Source organism: Phytophthora sojae, assembly GCF_000149755.1.
Source record: "Phytophthora sojae unplaced genomic scaffold PHYSOscaffold_12, whole genome shotgun sequence".
NCBI lineage: Eukaryota > Oomycota > Peronosporomycetes > Peronosporales > Peronosporaceae > Phytophthora > Phytophthora sojae.
In genome coordinates this window covers 593114-608994 of record NW_009258126.1, presented here as the reverse complement: position 1 = coordinate 608994, position 15881 = coordinate 593114, and the positions used below count along the sequence as shown (strand labels likewise).

Below are 15881 nucleotides of genomic sequence, written 5' to 3'. Positions count from 1 at the left end.
TGGGTGTCAAGAATATGTTGTGTATTCCTCATTCACTCCATCTAGTTCTTGGTGGCGCACTGGCACGACAAAAGGGAGACTCTGCGCTCGCTGTTACGGATGCTTCGGGCGCTAATGAAGAAGATCAAGCCGACGCTAGACCAGCACTAACTACTGCAAACTTTGTGGCAAACCAGCCTGTGGATGATGATGAAGTTGTCGAAGCGTCTGAGCTGGAGCAAGAAGCAGCGATCATTGAGCTCGAAAAGTTCATAGCAAGCTCACCCACTAGGTACGGAGAAGCACTAGCACGCGTCCGTGGAATCGTTCAGCGATTTCGAGCACTAGCTACCTATTTCCACAAGTCTGCCAAGGCTACAAACCGTCTCGATGAAATCCAGATCAAGGAGTGGAAAAGGTCAGCCCTGCATTTGATTACCGACTGCCCAACACGATGGAACTCGTGTCGGGACATGCTCGCTCGTTTGATTGAGCTTGAGGCCCCCTTGGATAGTTTTTTCACGTACCTCGAGACGCCCGAAGGAAAGAAGGAGTTCAAGGATTTGAGTCAAGACAAGTACCCAAAACCAAATGAATGGTTTGTGATTAAGTGCTTAGTGGCGATGCTGGATCCGATAGCCGCTGTGACTAAGGTGCTGGGAGGATGTTATTACCCCACGTTGGCGTTGGCGTTCCCCATGTTGCGTCGCATCAAGAAGGTGCTGCAAGACTCGTCCATATTCACCAAGCAGGCTGCGCTAGCTGGACGCCAAGAATTCCAAGCCGATATGCTGTCACTTATGCAGCAAGCACGCCAGGCCATCTTGGACCTCTTCAAGTCACGTTTTACCGGAATGGATTTTGACCTAGTTTGGATTTCGTTTCTAGACCCTCGCTTTCACAAAATGAAGTTGCTCAAACAAGACGAGATCGATCTTGCTAGGCAGTGTCTGTTGGATGCTGCAGCAATAGCCGCTCGCAACTTCTTAGGGAGATCAGCAACACCCGATCACGGCTCCCGAAGCATTCCTCCGTCTCGATCTCCAAGCGACGATACCACCGGTGTCTGGGATGACCTGCTGGGCTCGGACAGTGAAGACGACAGCTCGCCTGAAAGCGACGACCCGACACTCCAAAGCCTGCGGCTCAACTGTTCGAACGAGTTCGTAGCCTACCTAGAAGCGGCTAAGTCTGTCCCCCGTAAGCAAGACCCGCTCGTGTGGTGGTCTGTCAACGGCCATAACTATCCGTCCCTCGCTCTTCTCGCACGGAAATGGCTTGGGTGTGTTGCTACGTCGGTGCCATCGGAACGAGCTTTCTCTACAGCGGGAAACACGGTGACTGCAAAGCGATGTCAGATGGATGTTAACCTTGTGCGAGATCTAGTATTCATTGCCGAAAATGCAGGTCTAAAGAAGGGTAAATAGTTTTTTCATTGCCACGAGTTTCTTATGTCCCCTCGAATGCGCTGTACGTAATGCATTCAACCCAAATGACACAATGACAATGTGAGAACTGTGGCAGCGTGTTGCATTTAATACACCTTAATGATGTGCAGTTGGACACTGGAGGTAGAAGCGTTTCCGGGGATGCACACCGGGATTGCTATCGCTCGTGGCTTAGAAGATATGGTGGAGCGCTGGGAGTTGCACCCTGATATGTGCACACTGCTGCTCCGCGACGGCGCTTCAAACGCCGTGCTTGGCAGCGATATTCTGGGTGTCAAGAATATGTCGTGTATTCCTCATTCACTCCATCTAGTTCTTGGTGGCGCACTGGCACGACAAAAGGGAGACTCTGCGCTCGCTGTTACGGATGCTTCGGGCGCTAATGAAGAAGATCAAGCCGACGCTAGACCAGCACTAACTACTGCAAACTTTGTGGCAAACCAGCCTGTGGATGATGATGAAGTTGTCGAAGCGTCTGAGCTGGAGCAAGAAGCAGCGATCATTGAGCTCGAAAAGTTCATAGCAAGCTCACCCACTAGGTACGGAGAAGCACTAGCACGCGTCCGTGGAATCGTTCAGCGATTTCGAGCACTAGCTACCTATTTCCACAAGTCTGCCAAGGCTACAAACCGTCTCGATGAAATCCAGATCAAGGAGTGGAAAAGGTCAGCCCTGCATTTGATTACCGACTGCCCAACACGATGGAACTCGTGTCGGGACATGCTCGCTCGTTTGATTGAGCTTGAGGCCCCCTTGGATAGTTTTTTCACGTACCTCGAGACGCCCGAAGGAAAGAAGGAGTTCAAGGATTTGAGTCAAGACAAGTACCCAAAACCAAATGAATGGTTTGTGATTAAGTGCTTAGTGGCGATGCTGGATCCGATAGCCGCTGTGACTAAGGTGCTGGGAGGATGTTATTACCCCACGTTGGCGTTGGCGTTCCCCATGTTGCGTCGCATCAAGAAGGTGCTGCAAGACTCGTCCATATTCACCAAGCAGGCTGCGCTAGCTGGACGCCAAGAATTCCAAGCCGATATGCTGTCACTTATGCAGCAAGCACGCCAGGCCATCTTGGACCTCTTCAAGTCACGTTTTACCGGAATGGATTTTGACCTAGTTTGGATTTCGTTTCTAGACCCTCGCTTTCACAAAATGAAGTTGCTCAAACAAGACGAGATCGATCTTGCTAGGCAGTGTCTGTTGGATGCTGCAGCAATAGCCGCTCGCAACTTCTTAGGGAGATCAGCAACACCCGATCACGGCTCCCGAAGCATTCCTCCGTCTCGATCTCCAAGCGACGATACCACCGGTGTCTGGGATGACCTGCTGGGCTCGGACAGTGAAGACGACAGCTCGCCTGAAAGCGACGACCCGACACTCCAAAGCCTGCGGCTCAACTGTTCGAACGAGTTCGTAGCCTACCTAGAAGCGGCTAAGTCTGTCCCCCGTAAGCAAGACCCGCTCGTGTGGTGGTCTGTCAACGGCCATAACTATCCGTCCCTCGCTCTTCTCGCACGGAAATGGCTTGGGTGTGTTGCTACGTCGGTGCCATCGGAACGAGCTTTCTCTACAGCGGGAAACACGGTGACTGCAAAGCGATGTCAGATGGATGTTAACCTTGTGCGAGATCTAGTATTCATTGCCGAAAATGCAGGTCTAAAGAAGGGTAAATAGTTTTTTCATTGCCACGAGTTTCTTATGTCCCCTCGAATGCGCTGTACGTAATGCATTCAACCCAAATGACACAATGACAATGTGAGAACTGTGGCAGCGTGTTGCATTTAATACACCATAATGAAGTAATATGGAGAACCTGGTTCGGGCAGCTCCCGCACTGGTCGCACGCGACTACACGCTGAGGATGCTCAAGTTGGCCATCGCACGCTACTTGAGCATCTTGAAGTCGTATTAGTCCGTCAGCAGGACGTAGCAGAGCACAAGATGCTCCCGCGGCCTTTGTCGACCAGACATTGAGCGGCAATGATATCAGGTCGCTGCGGTAAGAAGTAGACTTGGTCGTTCGTATGCAGCTGGAAAGTTGAAGTGGGCGGCAGCGGCGCCATGACGTCGGCGTTCAGCGGATCTGCCTCGGAGCTACCGTCGGGTCCGCGTTCTTGTTGAGCTGTCGGAGCACGGACGCGGTGCCTTTACTTACATGGGCGCCGCCGCCTTGGATCTCACTTTCCGTCTTCGCAGGGTCCACGGTGGTAGCCTCGTCGTCCGTAGGCACGACGAGCAGGTTCTCGACTTCGGACGCGACCTTGCAGCTGAATGAGTACGTGCTCTCGGGGTCCAGCGTCGGGTGCCTTCACCGTGCTGCAGTCGTAGCGCTCCTTCCGGTTGCATGCGCTCGGCGTGCTGCGCGTCAAGCAGATCACGGTCGTGCAGTAAGTCTTCTCCGTGCTTGAGGTCACGTAGCAGGCCATGTTATCCACGAAGGTTTCCTCCTCGGCGTTGAGCTGCACCAATTACTTGCCAAGAGCGGTGATCTTCGGCGTCCCGTGCTGCTGTTAAGCGCCACCTGCTCCGTGTCCGCATCCCACACAAGCTTGTACACCTTCTCGGCCATGAATTTGCGTGTCTGGGTCTGGTGCAGCACCTCTACGACCAGCAGTGCCGAGCCCTTCAACGAGCTGAGGTCTTGAGAGGTGCAGGCGACAACATCCTGGAGAGCGTAGGAGGCGGAGACCAAGAGAGCCATTTGTGGCTACAACGTTCCCAGAGTGCCGTTCCACACCAACCTCACGGCTGCCCTCGTCGTCGTTAAAGGTGGATCGTGTAGCAGGCAGCGATCCATGATAGTGAGCTTGGGCGTGATGTAGCTGGCGAGGTTCAGGTCAAGTCTTCCTGCAGTGCCCAGCTTCAGCTACGCGTTTTGTCCGCTGGCACAGGATCCGGATTACGGTTAATGAACATTTTGTTCAACCTCAACCTGCGTTTATAACGTTGAGTAAAACCTTGAGGTTGGACTGAATGTTGAGAAGCCTACTCGGCATCGAGCAAGAGGATCATCAAGCAAAATTGACAAAAGGTGCTCCGAGCAACAATCCACAGACTTCGATGACCGCTGACCGGCGTTGGGAAAAGCTCACGGGCAGGGAGGGGTATATGCGTAAATCGCCTCATATCGATATGATTCGGAGCTCCACCAGCTAGCAGCGTACCAACAGTCCAACAACAGAGGGGCTACAGAGACGACCTCGACATCGCGTTGAGCGCCTTCCCGCTCCAAGTTGGAGTGGGTGTGCGTATGGCTCGGTGGGGTGCGTGTTCGAGGGTGACAAGCTCGGGTTGACGGCTGTCGAAGCGCGCGATCAATCGAGTTGTTTGAGGTTTTATGATCTCGTGTGCGTGTTTGTCTGTCTGTCTGTCTGTCTGTCTGTCTGTCTGTCTGTCTGTCTGTCTGTCTGTCTGTCTGTCTGTCTGTCTGTCTGTCTGTCTGTCTGTCTGTCTGTCTGTCTGTCTGTATGTGTGTAGCCGGTTAGTTTGGCGCGCGTGTTGGCGGCCTTGCTGTGTTGTTTGCTTTGATGGGTAGGACAGGCGGTGTTTGATAGAGTATGCGTGGTTGACATGGTTGTTTGTGCGTCGTTTGGTGTGTGTTTTTGTGTGTTTGATCGTGGAATGTGCACCGTTGGTCTAATGGTTAGGATTCATCCCTTCCAAGGATGAGGTCGGGGTTCGATTCCCCGACGGCGCATCTTTTGCCAGCTGTTCTTGCACATCCCCCGTCTTTTGCGCGCTTTTGGGCCGATGCGCGTGCCTCACGGCGTGCGGGCAAGCCCCCTCGACCTCTGGCTCGTGGCGATACTTGTTTTCTCCTGTTCAGCTGCGCCTGAACGCAAGAAAACTGCAGACGCAACCACGCGCTCCCAGGGCTAAGTTGGTGGGTTGGGGGCGGTCCACACAGGGTGTTGGACAGTGCGTGGTGTGTTGTCGGTATCGAGTGGGGCGGTGCGTTGGCGTTGGGAGCGTTTTGTTTTGGCTAGGGTTGTGTTCTTGTGGGGTTTGTTTGTGGGTAACATGGGTATTGTCTGGCGCGCCGTTGGTCTAATGGTTAGGATTCGTCCCTCCCACGGACGAGGTCGGGGTTCGATTCCCCGGCGGCGCACGCCTTCCCTTGTTTGTCGTGACCGGTCAGCGGTCATCGAAGTCTGTGGATTGTTGCTCGGAGCACCTTTTGTCAATTTTGCTTGATGATCCTCTTGCTCGATGCCGAGGGCCCAGCCGCATTTTCAGCGCTGCGCTGGCCCATACCAGTCTCCCCAGGCCCTCAACAGCCGCGCCATTCAGCCTACAGATGTTACTTTGACGAGCAGGACGCCCAGATCCGAGTGCGATAGTTTGTGCTTGCTACACCGACCCTACAGGGTTGCGTTGGGAAAAGCTCACGGGCAGGGAGGGGTATATGCGTAAATCGCCTCATATCGATATGATTCGGAGCTCCACCAGCTAGCAGCGTACCAACAGTCCAACAACAGAGGGGCTACAGAGACGACCTCGACATCGCGTTGAGCGCCTTCCCGCTCCAAGTTGGAGTGGGTGTGCGTATGGCTCGGTGGGGTGCGTGTTCGAGGGTGACAAGCTCGGGTTGACGGCTGTCGAAGCGCGCGATCAATCGAGTTGTTTGAGGTTTTATGATCTCGTGTGCGTGTTTGTCTGTCTGTCTGTCTGTCTGTCTGTCTGTCTGTCTGTCTGTCTGTCTGTCTGTCTGTCTGTCTGTCTGTATGTGTGTAGCCGGTTAGTTTGGCGCGCGTGTTGGCGGCCTTGCTGTGTTGTTTGCTTTGATGGGTAGGACAGGCGGTGTTTGATAGAGTATGCGTGGTTGACATGGTTGTTTGTGCGTCGTTTGGTGTGTGTTTTTGTGTGTTTGATCGTGGAATGTGCACCGTTGCTCTAACGGTTAGGATTCATCCCTTCCAAGGATGAGGTCGGGGTTCGATTCCCCGACGGCGCATCTTTTGCCAGCTGTTCTTGCACATCCCCCGTCTTTTGCGCGCTTTTGGGCCGATGCGCGTGCCTCACGGCGTGCGGGCAAGCCCCCTCGACCTCTGGCTCGTGGCGATACTTGTTTTCTCCTGTTCAGCTGCGCCTGAACGCAAGAAAACTGCAGACGCAACCACGCGCTCCCAGGGCTAAGTTGGTGGGTTGGGGGCGGTCCACACAGGGTGTTGGACAGTGCGTGGTGTGTTGTCGGTATCGAGTGGGGCGGTGCGTTGGCGTTGGGAGCGTTTTGTTTTGGCTAGGGTTGTGGTTCTTGTGGGGTTTGTTTGTGGGTAACATAGGTATTGTCTGGCGCGCCGTTGGTCTAATGGTTAGGATTCGTCCCTCCCACGGACGAGGTCGGGGTTCGATTCCCCGGCGGCGCACGCCTTCCCTTGTTTGTCGTGACCGATCAGCGGTCATCGAAGTCTGTGGATTGTTGCTCGGAGCACCTTTTGTCAATTTTGCTTGATGATCCTCTTGCTCGATGCCGAGGGCCCAGCCGCATTTTCAGCGCTGCGCTGGCCCATACCAGTCTCCCCAGGCCCTCAACAGCCGCGCCATTCAGCCTACAGATGTTACTTTGACGAGCAGGACGCCCAGATCCGAGTGCGATAGTTTGTGCTTGCTACACCGACCCTACAGGGTTGCGTTGGGAAAAGCTCACGGGCAGGGAGGGGTATATGCGTAAATCGCCTCATATCGATATGATTCGGAGCTCCACCAGCTAGCAGCGTACCAACAGTCCAACAACAGAGGGGCTACAGAGACGACCTCGACATCGCGTTGAGCGCCTTCCCGCTCCAAGTTGGAGTGGGTGTGCGTATGGCTCGGTGGGGTGCGTGTTCGAGGGTGACAAGCTCGGGTTGACGGCTGTCGAAGCGCGCGATCAATCGAGTTGTTTGAGGTTTTATGATCTCGTGTGCGTGTTTGTCTGTCTGTCTGTCTGTCTGTCTGTCTGTCTGTCTGTCTGTCTGTCTGTCTGTATGTGTGTAGCCGGTTAGTTTGGCGCGCGTGTTGGCGGCCTTGCTGTGTTGTTTGCTTTGATGGGTGTGAGCGCGCAGGACAGGCGGTGTTTGATAGAGTATGCGTGGTTGACATGGTTGTTTGTGCGTCGTTTGGTGTGTGTTTTTGTGTGTTTGATCGTGGAATGTGCACCGTTGGTCTAATGGTTAGGATTCATCCCTTCCAAGGATGAGGTCGGGATTCGATTCCCCGACGGCGCATCTTTTGCCAGCTGTTCTTGCACATCCCCCGTCTTTTGCGCGCTTTTGGGCCGATGCGCGTGCCTCACGGCGTGCGGGCAAGCCCCCTCGACCTCTGGCTCGTGGCGATACTTGTTTTCTCCTGTTCAGCTGCGCCTGAACGCAAGAAAACTGCAGACGCAACCACGCGCTCCCAGGGCTAAGTTGGTGGGTTGGGGGCGGTCCACACAGGGTGTTGGACAGTGCGTGGTGTGTTGTCGGTATCGAGTGGGGCGGTGCGTTGGCGTTGGGGAGCGTTTTGTTTTGGCTAGGGTTGTGGTTCTTGTGGGGTTTGTTTGTGGGTAACATGGGTATTGTCTGGCGCGCCGTTGGTCTAATGGTTAGGATTCGTCCCTCCCACGGACGAGGTCGGGGTTCGATTCCCCGGCGGCGCACGCCTTCCCTTGTTTGTCGTGACCGGTCAGCGGTCATCGAAGTCTGTGGATTGTTGCTCGGAGCACCTTTTGTCAATTTTGCTTGATGATCCTCTTGCTCGATGCCGAGGGCCCAGCCGCATTTTCAGCGCTGCGCTGGCCCATACCAGTCTCCCCAGGCCCTCAACCCCCCCCCGCGCCATTCAGCCTACAGATGTTACTTTGACGAGCAGGACGCCCAGATCCGAGTGCGATAGTTTGTGCTTGCTACACCGACCCTACAGGGTTGCGTTGGGAAAAGCTCACGGGCAGGGAGGGGTATATGCGTAAATCGCCTCATATCGATATGATTCGGAGCTCCACCAGCTAGCAGCGTACCAACAGTCCAACAACAGAGGGGCTACAGAGACGACCTCGACATCGCGTTGAGCGCCTTCCCGCTCCAAGTTGGAGTGGGTGTGCGTATGGCTCGGTGGGGTGCGTGTTCGAGGGTGACAAGCTCGGGTTGACGGCTGTCGAAGCGCGCGATCAATCGAGTTGTTTGAGGTTTTATGATCTCGTGTGCGTGTTTGTCTGTCTGTCTGTCTGTCTGTCTGTCTGTCTGTCTGTCTGTCTGTATGTATGTGTGTAGCCGGTTAGTTTGGCGCGCGTGTTGGCGGCCTTGCTGTGTTGTTTGCTTTGATGGGTGTGAGCGCGCAGGACAGGCGGTGTTTGATAGAGTATGCGTGGTTGACATGGTTGTTTGTGCGTCGTTTGGTGTGTGTTTTTGTGTGTTTGATCGTGGAATGTGCACCGTTGGTCTAATGGTTAGGATTCATCCCTTCCAAGGATGAGGTCGGGGTTCGATTCCCCGACGGCGCATCTTTTGCCAGCTGTTCTTGCACATCCCCCGTCTTTTGCGCGCTTTTGGGCCGATGCGCGTGCCTCACGGCGTGCGGGCAAGCCCCCTCGACCTCTGGCTCGTGGCGATACTTGTTTTCTCCTGTTCAGCTGCGCCTGAACGCAAGAAAACTGCAGACGCAACCACGCGCTCCCAGGGCTAAGTTGGTGGGTTGGGGGCGGTCCACACAGGGTGTTGGACAGTGCGTGGTGTGTTGTCGGTATCGAGTGGGGCGGTGCGTTGGCGTTGGGAGCGTTTTGTTTTGGCTAGGGTTGTGGTTCTTGTGGGGTTTGTTTGTGGGTAACATGGGTATTGTCTGGCGCGCCGTTGGTCTAATGGTTAGGATTCGTCCCTCCCACGGACGAGGTCGGGATTCGATTCCCCGGCGGCGCACGCCTTCCCTTGTTTGTCGTGACCGGTCAGCGGTCATCGAAGTCTGTGGATTGTTGCTCGGAGCACCTTTTGTCAATTTTGCTTGATGATCCTCTTGCTCGATGCCGAGGGCCCAGCCGCATTTTCAGCGCTGCGCTGGCCCATACCAGTCTCCCCAGGCCCTCAACAGCCGCGCCATTCAGCCTACAGATGTTACTTTGACGAGCAGGACGCCCAGATCCGAGTGCGATAGTTTGTGCTTGCTACACCGACCCTACAGGGTTGCGTTGGGAAAAGCTCACGGGCAGGGAGGGGTATATGCGTAAATCGCCTCATATCGATATGATTCGGAGCTCCACCAGCTAGCAGCGTACCAACAGTCCAACAACAGAGGGGCTACAGAGACGACCTCGACATCGCGTTGAGCGCCTTCCCGCTCCAAGTTGGAGTGGGTGTGCGTATGGCTCGGTGGGGTGCGTGTTCGAGGGTGACAAGCTCGGGTTGACGGCTGTCGAAGCGCGCGATCAATCGAGTTGTTTGAGGTTTTATGATCTCGTGTGCGTGTTTGTCTGTCTGTCTGTCTGTCTGTCTGTCTGTCTGTCTGTCTGTCTGTATGTGTGTAGCCGGTTAGTTTGGCGCGCGTGTTGGCGGCCTTGCTGTGTTGTTTGCTTTGATGGGTAGGACAGGCGGTGTTTGATAGAGTATGCGTGGTTGACATGGTTGTTTGTGCGTCGTTTGGTGTGTGTTTTTGTGTGTTTGATCGTGGAATGTGCACCGTTGGTCTAATGGTTAGGATTCATCCCTTCCAAGGATGAGGTCGGGGTTCGATTCCCCGACGGCGCATCTTTTGCCAGCTGTTCTTGCACATCCCCCGTCTTTTGCGCGCTTTTGGGCCGATGCGCGTGCCTCACGGCGTGCGGGCAAGCCCCCTCGACCTCTGGCTCGTGGCGATACTTGTTTTCTCCTGTTCAGCTGCGCCTGAACGCAAGAAAACTGCAGACGCAACCACGCGCTCCCAGGGCTAAGTTGGTGGGTTGGGGGCGGTCCACACAGGGTGTTGGACAGTGCGTGGTGTGTTGTCGGTATCGAGTGGGGCGGTGCGTTGGCGTTGGGAGCGTTTTGTTTTGGCTAGGGTTGTGGTTCTTGTGGGGTTTGTTTGTGGGTAACATAGGTATTGTCTGGCGCGCCGTTGGTCTAATGGTTAGGATTCGTCCCTCCCACGGACGAGGTCGGGGTTCGATTCCCCGGCGGCGCACGCCTTCCCTTGTTTGTCGTGACCGGTCAGCGGTCATCGAAGTCTGTGGATTGTTGCTCGGAGCACCTTTTGTCAATTTTGCTTGATGATCCTCTTGCTCGATGCCGAGGGCCCAGCCGCATTTTCAGCGCTGCGCTGGCCCATACCAGTCTCCCCAGGCCCTCAACAGCCGCGCCATTCAGCCTACAGATGTTACTTTGACGAGCAGGACGCCCAGATCCGAGTGCGATAGTTTGTGCTTGCTACACCGACCCTACAGGGTTGCGTTGGGAAAAGCTCACGGGCAGGGAGGGGTATATGCGTAAATCGCCTCATATCGATATGATTCGGAGCTCCACCAGCTAGCAGCGTACCAACAGTCCAACAACAGAGGGGCTACAGAGACGACCTCGACATCGCGTTGAGCGCCTTCCCGCTCCAAGTTGGAGTGGGTGTGCGTATGGCTCGGTGGGGTGCGTGTTCGAGGGTGACAAGCTCGGGTTGACGGCTGTCGAAGCGCGCGATCAATCGAGTTGTTTGAGGTTTTATGATCTCGTGTGCGTGTTTGTCTGTCTGTCTGTCTGTCTGTCTGTCTGTCTGTCTGTCTGTCTGTCTGTATGTGTGTAGCCGGTTAGTTTGGCGCGCGTGTTGGCGGCCTTGCTGTGTTGTTTGCTTTGATGGGTGTGAGCGCGCAGGACAGGCGGTGTTTGATAGAGTATGCGTGGTTGACATGGTTGTTTGTGCGTCGTTTGGTGTGTGTTTTTGTGTGTTTGATCGTGGAATGTGCACCGTTGGTCTAATGGTTAGGATTCATCCCTTCCAAGGATGAGGTCGGGGTTCGATTCCCCGACGGCGCATCTTTTGCCAGCTGTTCTTGCACATCCCCCGTCTTTTGCGCGCTTTTGGGCCGATGCGCGTGCCTCACGGCGTGCGGGCAAGCCCCCTCGACCTCTGGCTCGTGGCGATACTTGTTTTCTCCTGTTCAGCTGCGCCTGAACGCAAGAAAACTGCAGACGCAACCACGCGCTCCCAGGGCTAAGTTGGTGGGTTGGGGGCGGTCCACACAGGGTGTTGGACAGTGCGTGGTGTGTTGTCGGTATCGAGTGGGGCGGTGCGTTGGCGTTGGGAGCGTTTTGTTTTGGCTAGGGTTGTGTTCTTGTGGGGTTTGTTTGTGGGTAACATAGGTATTGTCTGGCGCGCCGTTGGTCTAATGGTTAGGATTCGTCCCTCCCACGGACGAGGTCGGGGTTCGATTCCCCGGCGGCGCACGCCTTCCCTTGTTTGTCGTGACCGGTCAGCGGTCATCGAAGTCTGTGGATTGTTGCTCGGAGCACCTTTTGTCAATTTTGCTTGATGATCCTCTTGCTCGATGCCGAGGGCCCAGCCGCATTTTCAGCGCTGCGCTGGCCCATACCAGTCTCCCCAGGCCCTCAACAGCCGCGCCATTCAGCCTACAGATGTTACTTTGACGAGCAGGACGCCCAGATCCGAGTGCGATAGTTTGTGCTTGCTACACCGACCCTACAGGGTTGCGTTGGGAAAAGCTCACGGGCAGGGAGGGGTATATGCGTAAATCGCCTCATATCGATATGATTCGGAGCTCCACCAGCTAGCAGCGTACCAACAGTCCAACAACAGAGGGGCTACAGAGACGACCTCGACATCGCGTTGAGCGCCTTCCCGCTCCAAGTTGGAGTGGGTGTGCGTATGGCTCGGTGGGGTGCGTGTTCGAGGGTGACAAGCTCGGGTTGACGGCTGTCGAAGCGCGCGATCAATCGAGTTGTTTGAGGTTTTATGATCTCGTGTGCGTGTTTGTCTGTCTGTCTGTCTGTCTGTCTGTCTGTCTGTCTGTCTGTCTGTCTGTCTGTCTGTCTGTCTGTCTGTCTGTCTGTCTGTCTGTCTGTATGTGTGTAGCCGGTTAGTTTGGCGCGCGTGTTGGCGGCCTTGCTGTGTTGTTTGCTTTGATGGGTAGGACAGGCGGTGTTTGATAGAGTATGCGTGGTTGACATGGTTGTTTGTGCGTCGTTTGGTGTGTGTTTTTGTGTGTTTGATCGTGGAATGTGCACCGTTGGTCTAATGGTTAGGATTCATCCCTTCCAAGGATGAGGTCGGGATTCGATTCCCCGACGGCGCATCTTTTGCCAGCTGTTCTTGCACATCCCCCGTCTTTTGCGCGCTTTTGGGCCGATGCGCGTGCCTCACGGCGTGCGGGCAAGCCCCCTCGACCTCTGGCTCGTGGCGATACTTGTTTTCTCCTGTTCAGCTGCGCCTGAACGCAAGAAAACTGCAGACGCAACCACGCGCTCCCAGGGCTAAGTTGGTGGGTTGGGGGCGGTCCACACAGGGTGTTGGACAGTGCGTGGTGTGTTGTCGGTATCGAGTGGGGCGGTGCGTTGGCGTTGGGGAGCGTTTTGTTTTGGTTAGGGTTGTGGTTCTTGTGGGGTTTGTTTGTGGGTAACATGGGTATTGTCTGGCGCGCCGTTGGTCTAATGGTTAGGATTCGTCCCTCCCACGGACGAGGTCGGGGTTCGATTCCCCGGCGGCGCACGCCTTCCCTTGTTTGTCGTGACCGATCAGCGGTCATCGAAGTCTGTGGATTGTTGCTCGGAGCACCTTTTGTCAATTTTGCTTGATGATCCTCTTGCTCGATGCCGAGGGCCCAGCCGCATTTTCAGCGCTGCGCTGGCCCATACCAGTCTCCCCAGGCCCTCAACAGCCGCGCCATTCAGCCTACAGATGTTACTTTGACGAGCAGGACGCCCAGATCCGAGTGCGATAGTTTGTGCTTGCTACACCGACCCTACAGGGTTGCGTTGGGAAAAGCTCACGGGCAGGGAGGGGTATATGCGTAAATCGCCTCATATCGATATGATTCGGAGCTCCACCAGCTAGCAGCGTACCAACAGTCCAACAACAGAGGGGCTACAGAGACGACCTCGACATCGCGTTGAGCGCCTTCCCGCTCCAAGTTGGAGTGGGTGTGCGTATGGCTCGGTGGGGTGCGTGTTCGAGGGTGACAAGCTCGGGTTGACGGCTGTCGAAGCGCGCGATCAATCGAGTTGTTTGAGGTTTTATGATCTCGTGTGCGTGTTTGTCTGTCTGTCTGTCTGTCTGTCTGTCTGTCTGTCTGTCTGTCTGTCTGTCTGTCTGTCTGTCTGTATGTGTGTAGCCGGTTAGTTTGGCGCGCGTGTTGGCGGCCTTGCTGTGTTGTTTGCTTTGATGGGTGTGAGCGCGCAGGACAGGCGGTGTTTGATAGAGTATGCGTGGTTGACATGGTTGTTTGTGCGTCGTTTGGTGTGTGTTTTTGTGTGTTTGATCGTGGAATGTGCACCGTTGGTCTAATGGTTAGGATTCATCCCTTCCAAGGATGAGGTCGGGGTTCGATTCCCCGACGGCGCATCTTTTGCCAGCTGTTCTTGCACATCCCCCGTCTTTTGCGCGCTTTTGGGCCGATGCGCGTGCCTCACGGCGTGCGGGCAAGCCCCCTCGACCTCTGGCTCGTGGCGATACTTGTTTTCTCCTGTTCAGCTGCGCCTGAACGCAAGAAAACTGCAGACGCAACCACGCGCTCCCAGGGCTAAGTTGGTGGGTTGGGGGCGGTCCACACAGGGTGTTGGACAGTGCGTGGTGTGTTGTCGGTATCGAGTGGGGCGGTGCGTTGGCGTTGGGAGCGTTTTGTTTTGGCTAGGGTTGTGTTCTTGTGGGGTTTGTTTGTGGGTAACATAGGTATTGTCTGGCGCGCCGTTGGTCTAATGGTTAGGATTCGTCCCTCCCACGGACGAGGTCGGGGTTCGATTCCCCGGCGGCGCACGCCTTCCCTTATTTGTCGTGACCGGTCAGCGGTCATCGAAGTCTGTGGATTGTTGCTCGGAGCACCTTTTGTCAATTTTGCTTGATGATCCTCTTGCTCGATGCCGAGGGCCCAGCCGCATTTTCAGCGCTGCGCTGGCCCATACCAGTCTCCCCAGGCCCTCAACAGCCGCGCCATTCAGCCTACAGATGTTACTTTGACGAGCAGGACGCCCAGATCCGAGTGCGATAGTTTGTGCTTGCTACACCGACCCTACAGGGTTGCGTTGGGAAAAGCTCACGGGCAGGGAGGGGTATATGCGTAAATCGCCTCATATCGATATGATTCGGAGCTCCACCAGCTAGCAGCGTACCAACAGTCCAACAACAGAGGGGCTACAGAGACGACCTCGACATCGCGTTGAGCGCCTTCCCGCTCCAAGTTGGAGTGGGTGTGCGTATGGCTCGGTGGGGTGCGTGTTCGAGGGTGACAAGCTCGGGTTGACGGCTGTCGAAGCGCGCGATCAATCGAGTTGTTTGAGGTTTTATGATCTCGTGTGCGTGTTTGTCTGTCTGTCTGTCTGTCTGTCTGTCTGTCTGTGTGTAGCCGGTTAGTTTGGCGCGCGTGTTGGCGGCCTTGCTGTGTTGTTTGCTTTGATGGGTGTGAGCGCGCAGGACAGGCGGTGTTTGATAGAGTATGCGTGGTTGACATGGTTGTTTGTGCGTCGTTTGGTGTGTGTTTTTGTGTGTTTGATCGTGGAATGTGCACCGTTGGTCTAATGGTTAGGATTCATCCCTTCCAAGGATGAGGTCGGGGTTCGATTCCCCGACGGCGCATCTTTTGCCAGCTGTTCTTGCACATCCCCCGTCTTTTGCGCGCTTTTGGGCCGATGCGCGTGCCTCACGGCGTGCGGGCAAGCCCCCTCGACCTCTGGCTCGTGGCGATACTTGTTTTCTCCTGTTCAGCTGCGCCTGAACGCAAGAAAACTGCAGACGCAACCACACGCTCCCAGGGCTAAGTTGGTGGGTTGGGGGCGGTCCACACAGGGTGTTGGACAGTGCGTGGTGTGTTGTCGGTATCGAGTGGGGCGGTGCGTTGGCGTTGGGAGCGTTTTGTTTTGGCTAGGGTTGTGGTTCTTGTGGGGTTTGTTTGTGGGTAACATAGGTATTGTCTGGCGCGCCGTTGGTCTAATGGTTAGGATTCGTCCCTCCCACGGACGAGGTCGGGGTTCGATTCCCCGGCGGCGCACGCCTTCCCTTGTTTGTCGTGACCGGTCAGCGGTCATCGAAGTCTGTGGATTGTTGCTCGGAGCACCTTTTGTCAATTTTGCTTGATGATCCTCTTGCTCGATGCCGAGGGCCCAGCCGCATTTTCAGCGCTGCGCTGGCCCATACCAGTCTCCCCAGGCCCTCAACAGCCGCGCCATTCAGCCTACAGATGTTACTTTGACGAGCAGGACGCCCAGATCCGAGTGCGATAGTTTGTGCTTGCTACACCGACCCTACAGGGTTGCGTTGGGAAAAGCTCACGGGCAGGGAGGGGTATATGCGTAAATCGCCTCATATCGATATGATTCGGAG

General features: G+C 55.4%; 2 protein-coding genes and 18 non-coding genes across 20 annotated transcripts; 19 read left to right on the top strand and 1 right to left on the bottom strand.

The window, feature by feature from the left end:
• Positions 1–2147: 2147 nt before the first annotated feature.
• PHYSODRAFT_528701 (hypothetical protein) lies at positions 2148–3101 on the top strand (the record flags this gene model as incomplete). The annotated part of the gene is made up of 2 exons (XM_009538646.1): positions 2148–2620; positions 2813–3101. The coding sequence occupies 2 exons, from the start codon at positions 2148–2150 to the stop codon at positions 3099–3101; spliced, it is 762 nt and encodes a 253-aa protein (XP_009536941.1).
• Positions 3102–3501: 400 nt separating this feature from the next.
• PHYSODRAFT_340477 (hypothetical protein) lies at positions 3502–4128 on the bottom strand (the record flags this gene model as incomplete). The annotated part of the gene is made up of 3 exons (XM_009538645.1): positions 3502–3711; positions 3740–3886; positions 3949–4128. 3 exons carry the CDS (start codon positions 4126–4128, stop codon positions 3502–3504), a joined length of 537 nt encoding a protein of 178 aa, XP_009536940.1.
• A 924-nt stretch (positions 4129–5052) lies between these two features.
• On the top strand, positions 5053–5124 carry PHYSODRAFT_t1513. The gene has a single exon. It is a non-coding gene; the product is annotated as a tRNA-Gly (tRNA).
• Positions 5125–5463: 339 nt separating this feature from the next.
• On the top strand, positions 5464–5535 carry PHYSODRAFT_t1514. The gene has a single exon. It is a non-coding gene; the product is annotated as a tRNA-Gly (tRNA).
• A 774-nt stretch (positions 5536–6309) lies between these two features.
• On the top strand, positions 6310–6381 carry PHYSODRAFT_t1515. The gene has a single exon. It is a non-coding gene; the product is annotated as a tRNA-Gly (tRNA).
• Positions 6382–6721: 340 nt separating this feature from the next.
• On the top strand, positions 6722–6793 carry PHYSODRAFT_t1516. The gene has a single exon. It is a non-coding gene; the product is annotated as a tRNA-Gly (tRNA).
• A 768-nt stretch (positions 6794–7561) lies between these two features.
• On the top strand, positions 7562–7633 carry PHYSODRAFT_t1517. The gene has a single exon. It is a non-coding gene; the product is annotated as a tRNA-Gly (tRNA).
• Positions 7634–7974: 341 nt separating this feature from the next.
• Positions 7975–8046, top strand: PHYSODRAFT_t1518. Its single transcript has one exon. It is a non-coding gene; the product is annotated as a tRNA-Gly (tRNA).
• A 768-nt stretch (positions 8047–8814) lies between these two features.
• PHYSODRAFT_t1519 lies at positions 8815–8886 on the top strand. Its single transcript has one exon. It is a non-coding gene; the product is annotated as a tRNA-Gly (tRNA).
• Positions 8887–9226: 340 nt separating this feature from the next.
• PHYSODRAFT_t1520 lies at positions 9227–9298 on the top strand. The gene has a single exon. It is a non-coding gene; the product is annotated as a tRNA-Gly (tRNA).
• Positions 9299–10048: 750 nt separating this feature from the next.
• PHYSODRAFT_t1521 lies at positions 10049–10120 on the top strand. Its single transcript has one exon. It is a non-coding gene; the product is annotated as a tRNA-Gly (tRNA).
• A 340-nt stretch (positions 10121–10460) lies between these two features.
• On the top strand, positions 10461–10532 carry PHYSODRAFT_t1522. Its single transcript has one exon. It is a non-coding gene; the product is annotated as a tRNA-Gly (tRNA).
• Positions 10533–11296: 764 nt separating this feature from the next.
• PHYSODRAFT_t1523 lies at positions 11297–11368 on the top strand. Its single transcript has one exon. It is a non-coding gene; the product is annotated as a tRNA-Gly (tRNA).
• Positions 11369–11707: 339 nt separating this feature from the next.
• PHYSODRAFT_t1524 lies at positions 11708–11779 on the top strand. The gene has a single exon. It is a non-coding gene; the product is annotated as a tRNA-Gly (tRNA).
• A 794-nt stretch (positions 11780–12573) lies between these two features.
• On the top strand, positions 12574–12645 carry PHYSODRAFT_t1525. Its single transcript has one exon. It is a non-coding gene; the product is annotated as a tRNA-Gly (tRNA).
• Positions 12646–12986: 341 nt separating this feature from the next.
• On the top strand, positions 12987–13058 carry PHYSODRAFT_t1526. The gene has a single exon. It is a non-coding gene; the product is annotated as a tRNA-Gly (tRNA).
• A 780-nt stretch (positions 13059–13838) lies between these two features.
• PHYSODRAFT_t1527 lies at positions 13839–13910 on the top strand. Its single transcript has one exon. It is a non-coding gene; the product is annotated as a tRNA-Gly (tRNA).
• Positions 13911–14249: 339 nt separating this feature from the next.
• PHYSODRAFT_t1528 lies at positions 14250–14321 on the top strand. Its single transcript has one exon. It is a non-coding gene; the product is annotated as a tRNA-Gly (tRNA).
• A 744-nt stretch (positions 14322–15065) lies between these two features.
• Positions 15066–15137, top strand: PHYSODRAFT_t1529. The gene has a single exon. It is a non-coding gene; the product is annotated as a tRNA-Gly (tRNA).
• Positions 15138–15477: 340 nt separating this feature from the next.
• Positions 15478–15549, top strand: PHYSODRAFT_t1530. The gene has a single exon. It is a non-coding gene; the product is annotated as a tRNA-Gly (tRNA).
• Positions 15550–15881: the final 332 nt, after the last annotated feature.